We start from the raw sequence: 14,952 nt of genomic DNA, 5'->3' as shown, positions 1-14,952 counted from the left end.
TACAGTTTTTCACCCAGACCAAAAACCGTGGTAGGCTACGGTTTTGGTTACGGGTGTCAACTGGTGACAGAAAGTTAAACAGATTTGTAAATTACTTGTATTAAAAAATCTTAATCCTTCCAGTACTTATTAGCTGCTGAATACTACAGAGGAAATTATTCTCTTTTTGGAACACAGAGTTCTCTGCTGACATCATGACCACAGTGCTCTCTGTTGACATCTCTGTCCATTTTAGGAACTGTCCAGAGCAGCATATGTTTTTTATGGGGATTTTCTCCTACTCTGGGAAGTTCTTAAAATGGACAGAGGTGTCAGCAGAGAGCAGTGTGGTCATGATGTCAGCAGAGAGCTCTGTGTTCCAAAAAGAAAATAATTTCCTCTGTAGTATTCAGCGGCTAATAAGTACTGGAAGGATTAAGATTTTTTAATAGAAGTAATTTACAAATCTGTTTAACTTTCTGGCACCAGTTGATAAAAGAAAGAAAAAAAAGTTTTCCACCGGAGTACCCCTTTAAGAACGTATACGGGAACTGTATTGCAAAAACCTGGTGTGAAAGCAGCCTAAATCACATAATAACATACTGTATGGCACAATACAAAGCTTATTATAAAAGACACAGCATGACGGGTCACGAGCAATGATCAGCAGGTTACTTTATTCTCACTTCCCTTAATAAAAAAAAACCGAAATTGCAGTGAGTGATATTTTTTTTACCAAAAAAGAAAAAAAAAAAGAAGCTTCCACTTTCAGCAGTCAGACGTCTCATGTGATGCTGCCTGAAAACAGCTGATCAGCCCTGCACTGACTTCTGGGAAGTGTAGTCTGGGGATGATTGGTGTGTAGTAAATCCTGGTCAGGCGGTGATCACATAACCTGTGCATAGCTTGTGGACTTTCCCTTAAATTCCTATAAACACCGACACATTACATAGGACAGGGCGAGTTCATTACTTAAATGCACAGAAGATAATAACTAGGAGCTGGGTGACTGCTCCTCCCAGCATGCAGCAGGCAGGGTGAGGTCATGTGATCCCAACATATAAAGAAGAGCATATTCTAGAGCTGAACGTTGCAGAGTGAAGAGGCTGACAGCACGGTATGGTACATGTTGGTGGCTGCAGGCAGGATATATGGGGAGCAGCTGTAGGCGCAACAAATAAGGACAGTCGGGGTATGCTGGGAGTTGTAGTTCTGCAACAGCTGGAGGCACACTAGTTGGGAAACACTGAATTAGGCTGCATTTTACATGTGTAGACCAGTGTTTTCTAAACAGTGTGCTTCCAGCTGTTGCAAAACTACAACTCCCAGCATGCCCGGACAGCCAAAGGCTGTCCGGGCATGCTGGGAGTTGTAGTTTTGCAACAGCTGGAAGCCCACAGACGAAGGGATTTGCTTTTAGAAAATCGGCTGCCGGCATGCTGGGAGTTGTAGTTTTGCAACAGTTGGAGGCACAGTGCTGTAGACAAAGGGATTTGCTTTTAGAAAATCGTCTGCCTGGCATGCTGGGAGTTGTAGTTTTGCAACAGTTGGAGGCATATTGCTGTAGACGAAGGGATTTGCTTTTAGAAAATCGGATGCCCGGCATGCTGGGAGTTGTAGTTTTGCAACAGCTGGAGGCACACTGCTGTAGACTAAGGGGTTTTCTTTTTGTACAATATTATGTCAGCCTTGTTTGTTGCACATATAATGGATTTTGTTGCAATGTTTCGTGACTGTCCCTTTGATCTGAATGGATGGAGTACGGAAGTCCGTGCATGCGCTGCAGAAACAACCCTACTTAGATGAATAGAACAGATGCGCAGTTACAGGATTTTTTTTTTTTTTTTTAAGATTAAAAAAAAATCTGCCATATTAGAATATACCCTTAGGGTACGTTCACATATACAGGTTCTGCTGCATATTTTCTTTGGCTGATTTTGCTACTGTTTAGAGTCAAATGGGGGAGATTTATCAATACCTGTCCAGGGGAAAAGTTGCTGACTTGCCCATAGCAACCAATCAGATCGCTTCTTTCATATTTGAAAAGGCCTCTGAAAAATGAAAAAAGCGATCTGATTGGTTGCTATGGGCAACTCAACTTCTCTTCTGGACAGGTTTTGATAAATCTCCCCCAATGGGTTGCAAAGTCAACAGCAGAAAATATGCAACAGATCCTGTACCCTAAGGGTACATTCACACGTGCGTATTTTTGCTGCAGATCTGCTGCTGCAGATTTTTCTGCCCATTGACTTCAATGGGCAGCAAAACCTGCTGAAACAAATCTGCAGCAGAAAATATGCACATGTGAACGCACCCTAAGGGTACGTTCACACGGGCGGATTTATTTGCGGGTTTCCCGCTGCATATTTACGCTGCGGAAAAACTGCCGCAGGCCCTACTGACTTCAATGGGGCTTGCGGCGGATTTTCCACAGCGTAAATTTCGCCGCGGAAAATTTGCTGCGGACAGCCGAGAAGAGCCCGCCTCCTTTCAAATATGCAGCGGGAAACCCGCAAATAAATCCGCCCGTGTGAACGTACCATAAGGGTCCATTTGCACAAGCAGATTTTCTGCAGTGAATTTGCTGCAGAAAATCTGCAGCGTATATGTTGCTTCATTGACAGGTTGCAATAGTGGCTGATTTGTTGATTTTCTGCAGATCCACTGGAATCAATGTTAGTAAAAAATACACTGCGGATTTTCTGCAGCAAATTCTCTGCAGAAAATCTGCTTGTGCGAATGGACCCTTATGGTACGTTCACACGGGCGGATTTATTTGCGGGAAATCCTTCTGTGTGAATGGACACTAAGGATACGTTCACATGTACCTTATATGCTGCAGATTTTATGCTGTTAATTCAGAATGAATAAATAGTTATACAGCATCAAATTTGCAGTGTTTTTGAACCTGGGTGCCTCCAGCTGTTGCAAAACTACAACTCCCAGCATGCCCGGACAGCCGTTGGCTGTCCGAGCATGCTGGGAGTTATAGTTTAGCTACAGCTGGACGCACCCTGGTTGGGAAACACTGCCAAAAGGGATGGAGAAGTGGTAGTCTTATCTGAGCCCTGGTGCCTGGAGGGGTCCAAAGATCCCTCTGCCGCATCCTGTCACACATTTTGTAATTTATGTTACGCCTGTGACAGGATCTCTTGGTGACCACAGGTAGAAAATGTCACTGAAGGGTAGGGTAACGTGCCATATTTTGCTGCGTATTTTCTGCAGCTCATTTTGCTACCGTTGACTTCAATGGGTAGGAAAATACGTAGCAGCAAAATATTTCACGTGTGATCCTACACTAAAGGGAGCCAGGTTTAACCCTTTATAACTACGAGCAACACATTCTGCATCACACAATAATGTTTTCTACCATGCCCATGATTACAGCCTGGGGCGCACTGACTTCTTCTGGATGCTGCCACATTAAAATCACACTGAGTTTGGAAAGTAAATCCTTTCTGAGTTCACAGACAGATAAGCAGACATGAGTGAAAGCTTTAGGCTATGTTCACATGGAGGAATTTCCACACCTGAAATTCCGTTTTCAGTGTCCGCAAAAAGAATGAACCTGTCCATTCTTTCTTTGGTCTCTGCATGGAATGCATAGGCATCTATAAGATGGGACATTCCCCTGCAGTCCCATGTTATGCCGGCGCTTGCAATCTGCGGAATGTCAGCACGGAGATATTCCGTGCGGACATTCCGAGGTGTGAACATAGCCTTATTGTCTCCTAATTGATGTTAAGGGGGTACTGCAGTGGAAAACTTTTATTTTTATTTTTATTTTTTTATTTTTTATCAACTGGTGCCAGAAAGTTAAACAGATTTGTAAATTACTTCTATTAAAAAATCTTAATCCTTCCAGTACTTATTAGCTGCTGAATACTACAGAGGAAATTATTTTCTTTTTGGAACACAGTGCTCTCTGCTGACATCATGACTACAGTGCTCTCTGCTGTCATCTCTGTCCATTTTAAGAACTGTCCAGAGTAGGAGAAAATCCCCAAAGAAAACATATGCTGCTCTGGGCAGTTCCTAAAATGGACAGAGATGTCAGCAGAGAGCACTGTGGTCATGATGTCAGCAGAGAGCACTGTGTTCCAAAAAGAAAATAATTTCCTCTGTAGTATTCAGCAGCTAATAAGTACTGTAAGGATTAAGATTTTTTTTATAGAAGTAATTTACAAATCTGTTCAACTTTCTGGCACCAGTTGATAAAAAAAATAAAAAGTTTCCACCGAAGTACCCCTTTAAAGGGTACCTCTCATCAAATAAACTTTTGATATATTTTAGATTAATGAATGTTGAATAACTTTCCAATAGCATGTTAATGAAAAATATGCTTCTTTCTATTGTATTTTTCCCGATCAGTCCTGTCAGCAAGCATTTCTGACTCATGCTGGAGTCCTAAACACTCAGAGCTGCCAGCCTGCTTTGTTCACAGCCAAACAGGCTGTGAACAAAGCAGGCTGGCAGCTCTGAGTGTTCTCCTTTGTGAACAAAGCAGACTGGCAGCTCGTAGTGTTTAGGACTCCAGCATGAGTCTGAAATGCTTGCTGCCAGGACTGGTAGGGAGACCCCTAGTGGTCATTTCTTCAAAGTGGAAAATTAAATAGAAAGGAGCATATTTTTTAATAACATGCAATTGTAAAGTTATTCTGCATACATTAATCTATAATATATCAAAAGTTTTTTTGATGAGAGGTACCCTTTAAGTCCCAGAGACCTGATGCCGCTTATCTATGGAGTAGATTCCTTAGATGTTGTGGTGCGCCAGAAAACCTTGGGAGAGATTCAGTCCTATTTTCATTGTGTCAAAGACAGAAAACATTTCCTCTAAAAAAAAAAAAACAGCACCACTCTTGTCCTCAGGTTGTGTGTGGTAGTGCAAGCTCAGTTCGATTTGAAGTGAACAGAGCCAAGTTGTAATACCACACACGACCTGAAGACAGGTATGGTGCTGTTCTTAGAAAGAAAAAAAAATAACTTTCTATGTTTTTTCTTTTGATGAATAAGCCCTTAAAACCTGATGATAGGTTTCCTTTAAATCAGAATTGCTTGTGGCCCTCCCAGCTATATCCCTAGTTGTACTTGTGCTCTATTGTTTTTAGAAGTGCGGATACAGTAGTGCAGTCTCAGCATATATGTATCCTGTTCAGCTGCTCTATGTGACCTTTTGTTATACTTCAATCCAACAACTCAACTGGAACTGGATGTCAGAGCATTGTTGTCCTGATCTCCTGGTCTCAGAAGGCTTCTCTACATACAGGCTGGTTACTCATCAAAGTTATTAGGTTTCACAGTACTAATGGTAAACCTGTGATTCAGATAAAGGTGACATATTTGATGTCATCTGTGTCATGGTTTTGCCCTTTCGATGGAGAAAAAAAAACACTACAAATAAATGCACATGCTTTAAAAGGTAATGGTCAGCAGGTTGGATCCTAAAATTGCTGACAGCTTTAAATAGACATCAGGAAGCAGGGAGGATCCATACCGGTGCTCTCTGTCATGCAGCTTAGGAAAAAGAAAACTGCTTTTTACAGTGCCAACTGCTGGCTCCTGAAGTGTCAAAGAGGTGGGATCTTCTTTTGTGTACCAAGCTCCCTGTAATAAAACACTTCTTGGCCCCGCCTACCAGTTATGATGGACAGCTCTTGCATCCAGTCAGAAAACTGCTATAGCTATCAATCATAGCTGGTAGGTGGAGCTGAGGAGACTCTTATAGCAGGGATCTTGGTGCACAGAAGAATACCTCCTTTTTGATACTTTTCAGCTGTAAGACCAAGAGCACCAGTTTGGATCCTCTCCCCTTTCTGATGGCTATTTAGGGCTGTCAGCAGTTTTGAGATCTCCAAACTGCTGGTGGAAAACAATTTTATTCATTTATTTTTTTTAAATCGACTGGTGCCAGAAAGTTAAACAGATTTGTGTATTACTTCTATTTTAAAATCTTAATCCTTCCAATACTTATCAGCTGCTGTATACTACAGAGGAAGTTGTATAGTTATTTTCTGTCTAACCACAGTGCTCTCTGCTGACACCTCTGTCTGTGTCAGGAACAGTCCAGAGCAGGAGCAAATACCCATAGCAAACCTCTCCTGCTCTGGACAGTTCCTGAAATGGACAGAGGTGTCGGCAGACTGTAGTCAGATTGACTGTGGTCAGACTGAAAAGAACGATATAACTTCTTCTGTAGTATACAGCAGCTGGTAAGTACTGGAAGGATTAAGATTTTTAAATAGAAGTAATTTACAAATCTGTTTAATTTTCTGGCACTAGTTGATTTAAAAAAAACTCTGGAGTACCCCTTTTTAAGGGTAGGGTCACAAATAGCGCATCTGCAGAGTATTTCACACTGTAGGAAATATGCTGGCTATTTAATGTACAGAAAATATGCTACAAGCAGACATACAGGGAGCTCCCCTGCCACAGCCCTATGTGTGGAGTAAGGTTTGGAGGCTGGTCCCAGTGCACTGACATGACTGTGACGTATGGGCCCACCTTCAAACGTTACTGCACAAACAGGGCTGCCGCCAGGTAGCCCTGTTTGTCTGCTCCTAGCAGAACCTACAGCATATGTGACATACGCTGCAGATGTGCTATGTGTGACCCTACCCCTAAAGAGATTTTCTGGTTGAAATAAATGGGAACTAAGCAGCAGTAGGCCAGCACCACCACTACACAATGTTGGAGCGGTGTGCTTCCGGCTCGGTTCTCTGTATATGCGGCACTGTACCATTTGGCAAACAGCTTATCTCTGGGGGTGCCACCAATCAGATAATGATGATCTGAGGCTAGGCCATCAATGAGAAAACCCCTTTAATTTTTAGCTGCATTGTTTCATGTGTTTTTTCATTCACAGAATCATGGCATCTGATGGAAAGAGACTGCATGGTCTTGTAGCTGCCACCTTTACACCAATGACTGTGAACAGGTAAGTTTCCTATTTAGAAGGTGTTTTTGTCCAAGACTGAAAATCAATTAAAATTGGTCACATCTGTGTTTCAGGCAGCAAATGTAGTATATAGCTCGCCTGCCCCTCTTAACAGCGTATCATCCGCACGATCATCAGTCTGGCAGCACAGTAGATGTGTAACAGCAGTATAATAGACGTGGTTTACACTTATCTGAGCTAGAGTGTCCACAATGAGATAAAAGGGCTGGAGGGAATGTTCTCTGAGTGCTGGAGCCAGGTTGGGCTCTGCCTATAGGCAAAATAGGCAGCTGCCTAGAGCGCAATCTTGATGGGGGCCCCGCTCTGCCCACAGCAATAAAGTTAGCCAAGATCCGAAGCAGCCGCCCATCCAGCTAAACCCCGCCACCAAAGTAGTAAGAAGATTATATGAGGAGGGGGTTTGTTACAGAGTGTCACCCCAGTAGTAAGGTGGGGCGTATCAAAGGACGAAGTCAATGGGCAGGGTTAAGGCGCAGCAGAATTTGCTTTCCCCTGAGGTGGCAAACATCCTTGCACAAGGCCTGGCTGGAGCAGACTGAATCATGGGAATTGTAGTAGGGAGGAATAGTGTGCCAGTGTTCTGAAAAATTCCTGAAGATTAAATTCTTCTCGATATACGAAATTTCCGGCCACTGACATACCGACCGGCTGACATCTGTGTTTAGTGCACTTGTCATCTCCAGAGCCACGGAATCACAAGCAAAGCCTCAGCTTTACAAGACAGGCTACTCGCCTCCACTGCTCCCACACATTATACTAAGTTGCCGCTGGCCAGCGAGCCCACATTGTATACAGTCTGGTTTGCTAGATATGCAGCAGAGCAGACTGTGTGTAATGTCAGCCCACTGCCCAGAGTGTAGCGCCGAATGTGTAATATTGACATGGCTCTACTGCGCTGCGGGTGTTGACCTCATATTGTACACAGTCAGCCCTGCTACATATGTAGCAGAGCCAAGTATTTGCGTTAAGTCATCTGCTTCCACACATTAATCAGCGCTGCTCGCATTGTACACATTCAGCTCTGCTGCATATGTAGCAGAGCCAACAGTGTACACTTTGAACCTGCTGGGCAGCACCAACTGTGTATAATGTCAGGGAGCAGCTGGGGCAAGCAGCCATTGACTGCCCATGCATGCTGGGAGTTGTAGTTTTGTAACCGCTGGAGGCACCCTGGTTGGGAAACACGGATATAGATAGCATAAAGGAAACTATAACATCATCATCGCATTACTTAAATTTGTTTAAATGAGCACTGTCAGATACAAGAACTTTTTATATGTTGTACATCTTGGATGGGCTAGCACTCCTCTGTGCTCTCTCCTGTCGGATGGCGCTCCTCTGTGCTCTCTCCTGTCGGATGGCGCTCCTCTGTGCTCTCTCTCCTGTCGGATGGCGCTCCTCTGTGCTCTCTCTCCTGTCGGATGGCGCTCCTCTGTGCTCTCTCTCCTGTCGGATGGCGCTCCTCTGTGCTCTCTCTCCTGTCGGATGGCGCTCCTCTGTGCTCTCTCTCCTGTCGGATGGCGCTCCTCTGTGCTCGCTCTCCTGTCGGATGGCGCTCCTCTGTGCTTGCTCTCCTGTCGGATGGCGCTCCTCTGTGCTCGCTCTCCTGTCGGATGGCGCTCCTCTGTGCTCGCTCTCCTGTCGGATGGCGCTCCTCTGTGCTCGCTCTCCTGTCGGATGGCGCTCCTCTGTGCTCGCTCTCCTGTCGGATGGCGCTCCTCTGTGCTCGCTCTCCTGTCGGATGGGGCTCTCTCCTCTGTGCTCGCTCTCTCCTCTGTGCTCGCTCTCTCCTCTGTGCTCGCTCTCTCCTCTGTGCTCGCTCTCTCCTCTGTGCTCGCTCTCTCCTCTGTGCTCTCTGCTCTCCTATCAGACAGGAGAGAGCACAGAGGAGTACTAGCCCACACTCCCTTACTGGACTATGTCCATGCCTGTGCTTCGTCTTGGACAAAGCCATTATTTTATAAGCCATGATTGCTATAAAAAGGAAATAACATTTTCTCATGAAGTATATTAGAAAGGTTACAAATGTTTTGCCAAGATGTGTTAGTAAGAAGAGGACAAATGGCACTGCCAATATCTTGTTATCCGTACACAGGTGAGGAGATACTGCTAGCGATAACATAGTCGTCCAGTATAGAGTAAATGAGTCTATGTAGGAGGTGCTAGGACATATAAAGGATAGGTTTCGGCAAGAATACGGTAATACAGACAAGTGAATAATCCTGCACTCACCGCTCGGCTCTAGATTCAATGCTCCGGGGACACCGGACTGCAGAATGTGTGTGCTCAGAGGCAAACAACCGGTGGTTGTTGCACAAACTAGCGCTTCTTGCGGCCTTCAAGTGCCCGGAAGAAGCGCTAGTTTGTGCGAAAACCACTTTTGCAATATGGTTGTTTACATTTTTTTTATTTTTTTTATATTTAATAAAGAAAACGGCTCCTGAAAATCCCTTCACTAGGGGACTAACCAGTCCTGCAGCAGCATCAGACTCGTGGACAAGGCTGCATGAGCAGGCACACCAGTCACCTCCCACCACAAGGAGGGACACGCCCCCTTCCCGAGAGGATTTCTAACACTGTGAGCTAATGAAAAGAGGGATTGTTATAATAAATATAGGTGATAGAGGCACAATTTAGATGTACTTTGTCAGGATAAGGTACTGAGTAGCATTATTTTTATTTTTTTTGGGGGGTCTGACAGGTATGCTTTATCAAAAAAACTTGACTTAAACAAAACATTTTCTGATGACACATTTCCTTTAATCTTCTACTAATATGTATGTTTATCAAACATCATTCTGCTTTGCTGCGAAATACAAGAAATAGGTTACATAAGGTAACCTCTTTATTTTTCTCCTTTTACAGTGAAATCAATCTGTCCATCATCCAAGAATATGTAGATTATTTGGTACATAAGCAGAAAGTAAAGAATATATTTGGTAAGTTTCTGCAAATATAATTGTCATCAAGTCCTAAGCCTTCTCTCCTTAAAGCAAGCGTCCACGTTAAATGAGGATTCCAAGGCAGGGTCGGTTCCTCCTACAGGCTAAAAATGTGGCCACCTATAGCGCATTTTTGACGGGGGCACACTTCACCACCACAATACAGCAATATTTCCTGCTGTCAAACTGTCAGAGCCGACCTGGAGAGCTAGCAGCGCACGACACAAGCCCCTGCCACCCCCCATCCAAGGAATGGAGCGCTGTCAACACACGCCAACAGCACCCATCCACCTTCCATTGCATGCATGGAGCGCTGTACGCACACCATCAGCTCATCGACCCCCCCCCCCCCCCCCTTCGCACACCACCAGCACTTCATGCACCCACCGTTGTCCGCATGGAGTGCTGTCTGACCCGGCCGGATGAGTGCACACCACCAGCAAACACCCCGCACCCCTCCCCTTGCATGGAGCGACCATTGCCCTCAAGGCGAGAGAGGACAGAGAGAAGGCACCCCTGACAGTTACACTGGTGGTGGATGACTGAGCGGGCATTCAGTTCAGCACTGAGCGCTAACATGGAAACATAGAACCAATAGTTTGCATGTAAGACTTACCAATAAAGACAAATCACAAATTTAAATGGTGAAATAAGGCCGCGACGTTTATTAAAGATAAAAACCTTTTAACAATGGTAAATGAAATAACAATACTAAAATAAAGTATATTGATATTAATATTATGTCCACCTGTTTTAAACAGGCGACTGACCCCAGGTAAACATCGCGACAAAATAAAATGAGGGAGGGTGGGTCTTGATCCGAAGGCTGAAGTGACTATAACCGCTCCGTCACCCGCTTTAAAAGGAGGAAAACTGCCAGTAGCACGGGCAATACAGCCAATCAGCGGAGAAGAAGCTGCAACTGCCAGCCACGAGGTATCTGAAGTTAAGGACATTAGAACGAGCCCATAGACAAATACAGAAGGACTGGAGCCGCAACATCAAACCATGTATTATGGTTCATGTTTCCCTGCGGCCCCCCCCCCCCCTACTGTATTTGTCTTGGGGGTCCTTACATTATTCAGGCACACACACAGGCATGCAAAAGCACTGTGCTGTGTCTGTCTGCATGAAGAATAGCGATGCATGCTGAACTGAAGCTCAGTCACCCAGCTGGCATCGGGGGTAGGCGGTTCATAATACACCTAATAAAGAAATGTGGTTTAGCTGAAATAGCCCATTCACTAGATTAATGTTTCCCAACCAACGTGACTCCAGCTGTTCCCAATTCCCAGCATGCCCAGACAGCCAAAGGCCATGCTGGGCGTTGTAGTTTTGCAACTGCTGGAGGCACTCTGGCTGCCAGAATCCTTTGGCACCAGGAGTGTAACTATAGGGGGTGCAGAGTACCCTCCCAGCCAGCAACACAGTGTTACCCCAGTAGTTAGGAGATTACATGAGGAGGAGGTGTGTTTAGTGTGTCACCCCAGTAGTAAGGAGATAACATGAGGAGGTTTGTTACAGTGTGTCACCCCAGTAGTAAGGTGGGCATGTCAAAGGGCAGAGCCAATGGGCGGCGTCAAGGAGGCGGCAAAATTCTCTTTTGCCTAGGGTGGCAAAAATCCTTGCACCAGCCCTGTTTCAAGGTAAAACACTTTTACCCTCTCCTGTAGATTGGTGTTAAGTGTCAGATTAAAGGATAGATTCTAATCTTATTCCTTCTCCCATTAAGAACTTAAAGGGGTATTCCAGATTAAAACACTGTTGACAAATGTGACTGTTGAGACCTCCGCAGCTCCATAGACAATAAGTGACAGTGTTTTCACTTGGAATACCCCTTTATATTCTTAATGACAGTAGGAATAAGATTAGAAACACTTTTGTAGACTGAGTAGAATTTTTTTTTATTAAAAGGAAAAATCCATTTTCACATAACCTAAGTGGCTGTAAAGACTGTATCTCACTCTAGAGGACCATGTCTGCGTATTATAGGTAACAGGAAAAACACTAAGGTCTTAAAATATAGCCTTTTATTGGTAACCATTAAAATACGAAACATACAAACATTATTATATGCAAGATATATATGATAACAAGATATTGTTGCCAAAACACAGCTGGTCCTAGGTGTGGACCAATCGCTAATGGCCCCCATGACTGGCCCTGCTGTTCTATGCAGACCCCCTACCTGTTAATGCAGGGAAAACTATAAAAGCAAGAGAGAGCGCTCCATAGCGTAATACCACCTGGATAAATATATTAAGAGATTAGGTTGTGCAAGTCTCTTACCCCAGGTGGTTGTGCGAACTCGCACACAACAATGGTAAGCGTGAATGAGCAGATAGGTCCGGTCTGCAGCCTCCCAACCAGGTATGCAACAACTGGGGATAGACTTCCAAAGAGTGGCGGGTATCCACAGCGCTGACCAGGAGCGGACAAGTCAGGTAGGTATAGAGTAGCTTTATTTGGATAATGCAACGCATTTCACCGCGCTTGCGCAGCTTCATCAGGCATGGTAATCCCCACAAGGGGGGGGAGCTTTTATACAACATACAATTGACTCTTTAACGACTTGCATTGCATTTTACAAAAATATATAACATATAAAATATACAATATACTGTAATATACACACACTTACACTTGAGAACAGTGTGCATGTCCGTGTGATCCAATGTATCTATGAATTTTTTCTCTATAGGTTTTTATTTTATTTTTATTTTACTAACCATCTCAAATCCGATGGAAACAAGTATGATAAACCCACAGCATGGGACACACTATATTCTATTTTATAATACAAGGTCCATTATATTTTCTCTAAAATGCCCCACACAGTTGTGGCACATCATATTGTTTTTATTTTATTATATTTATTCCTGTTTTTACAATATACCTTATTATATTAAATCCAATATTTGAATTACCATTGGTGACACGGGTATGCATTCTGATCCACAAATAAAATGAATCATTTTTTGCATAAAAATATAAGTTTAAAATATCCATTAGTAACAAATTATTAAAAGGATAAGACCAAAAAGCATATATAAATAAGATGTTAAAGTTAATAAATCAAAAAAAACATAAATATAAAAAATGTATAAATAAAAAATTTGAAAATAATGGAAAAGCGCATAAAAAAAATTAACCTTAACCCGTCATTTCAGCATTATCAAAAACACTGTTCAGACTGATCCTAGTCCCCAAATTGTAGAAAACATTGACGTTACGGTCAAACATGTCCCTGTTAAAACTAAGTCCTCTTTTTACCCCATTCATCATAGGAGAAATTATCTAGATACATTTTACGCTGTAGTTCAAAAAGAATTCAATTCACTTTGTGAGAACAAATCAGATTTTACATTTAAAAACAATCTGACAAATTATGAACGTTTGGCCATAAAGTCACTATAAAATAACAAAAATATTATCATCCGCCCTGCCAAAAAGGGGGGCGAATAGACATTCTGGATACAGAGATGTATATTTGTGAGGCTACTAGGATCCTCTCTGATTCGGAATATTATGAAATCTTAAAAAGTGATCAATTGAATATTTTTATTTATATACAAATTTAATTGCTGAAGTTGCAGACAGGTCCTTGTTCGATAAAAGGGAGCACACATTCCTTAACATTAAACATTACTCACTCCCTATTTTTTATTATTTACCTAAACTATTATTTAAGAGACTCTACACAATTAATTTGTGACATTCAACAGATTTCTCTCCCATCTAATTTCTATTTTTTAACTTTGGATGTGTGCTCGCTCTATTCGAACATTAATACTAAATTGGGTCTAGAGAGTGTGGAGCATTATTTAAGTTGCGCTCCAGATTTAGGAGAGGATCAGTCCTCTTTTTTTTTTTTTAATTAAAATCAATTAAATTTATTTTGGCACACAATTTATTTACTTTTAATAATATCATTTACAGGCAGACCAAAGACTGTGCTATGGGGACTCGTTTCGCCCCAAGTTATGCTAATTTGTTCATGGGGCGATTCGAGTCCCAATACATAGCACAGCCTACACGATTTTCAAGATGCATACTACTATTTAAAAGATTTATAGATGATTTTTCTTGTGGATCGGGACTAAGAGTGAGGCAGAAGACTTTTGTGGAATATTTAAATTCAAATGCATGGGGTCTCAAATTTACACCTGGCGGATTAATCAAATCTTTGTGTAGTTTAGATAAATAATAAAAAATAGGGAGTGAGTAATGTTTAATGTTAAGGAATGTGTGCTCCCTCTTATCGAACAAGGACCTGTCTGCAGCTTCAGCAATTAAATTTGTATATAAATAAAAATATCAAATTGATGGATCACTTTTTAAGATTTCATAATATTCCGAATCAGAGAGGATCCTAGTAGCCTCACAAACATACATCTCTGTATCAAGAATGGCTATTCCGCCCCCCTTGTCGGCAGGGCGGATGATAATATTTTTGTTATTTTGTAGTGACTTTATGGCCAAACGTTCATCATTTGTCAGATTGTTTTTAAATGTAAAATCTGATTTGTTCTCACAGAGTGAATTGAATTCTTTTTGAACTACAGCGTAAAATGTATCTAGATAATTTCCCCTATGATGAATGGGGTAAAAGAGGACTTAGTTTTAAGAGGGACATGTTTGACCGTAACGTCAATGTTTTCTACAATTGGGGGACTAGGATCAGTCTGAACAGTGTTTTTGATAATGCTGAAATGAAGGGTTAAGGTAAAAAAAAATTCATGCGCTTTTCCATTATTTTCACATTTTTAATATACTTTTTTATATTGGTGTTTTTTGATTTATTAACTTTAACATCTTATTTATATATGCTTTTTGGTCTTATCCTTTTAATAAATTTGTTACTAATGGATATTTTAAGCTTATATTTTTATGCAAAAAATGATTCCTTTTATTTGTGGATCAGAGTGCATGCCTGTGTCACCAATGGTAATTCAAATATTGGATTTAATATAATAAGGTATATTGTAAAAACAGGAATAAATAACATAAAATAAAAAAATATGATGGACCTTGTACTATAAGATAGAATATAGTGTGTCCCATGCTGTGGGT

The 14,952-nt window shown here is 42.2% G+C and overlaps 1 protein-coding gene across 2 annotated transcripts in view; it reads left to right on the top strand.

Moving 5' to 3' along the window:
* The first annotated feature begins 1,019 nt into the window (after positions 1–1,019).
* Positions 1,020–14,952, top strand: part of NPL (N-acetylneuraminate pyruvate lyase) — a 48,105-nt gene continuing 34,172 nt past the window's right edge. For both annotated transcript variants that reach the window (XM_056531889.1, XM_056531890.1), the window contains exons 1-3: positions 1,020–1,096; positions 6,845–6,916; positions 9,803–9,876. In XM_056531889.1, the coding sequence (XP_056387864.1) occupies positions 6,849–6,916; positions 9,803–9,876 (142 nt within the window). In that variant the 5' untranslated portion in view covers positions 1,020–1,096; positions 6,845–6,848. The remainder of the gene's footprint in view (positions 1,097–6,844; positions 6,917–9,802; positions 9,877–14,952) is intronic.

This window comes from Hyla sarda, chromosome 7, assembly GCF_029499605.1.
Source record: "Hyla sarda isolate aHylSar1 chromosome 7, aHylSar1.hap1, whole genome shotgun sequence".
NCBI classification, from domain to species: Eukaryota; Metazoa; Chordata; class Amphibia; order Anura; family Hylidae; genus Hyla; species Hyla sarda.
Note: the sequence above shows the minus strand (reverse complement) of the source record. Positions and strands in the feature narration are given on the sequence as shown.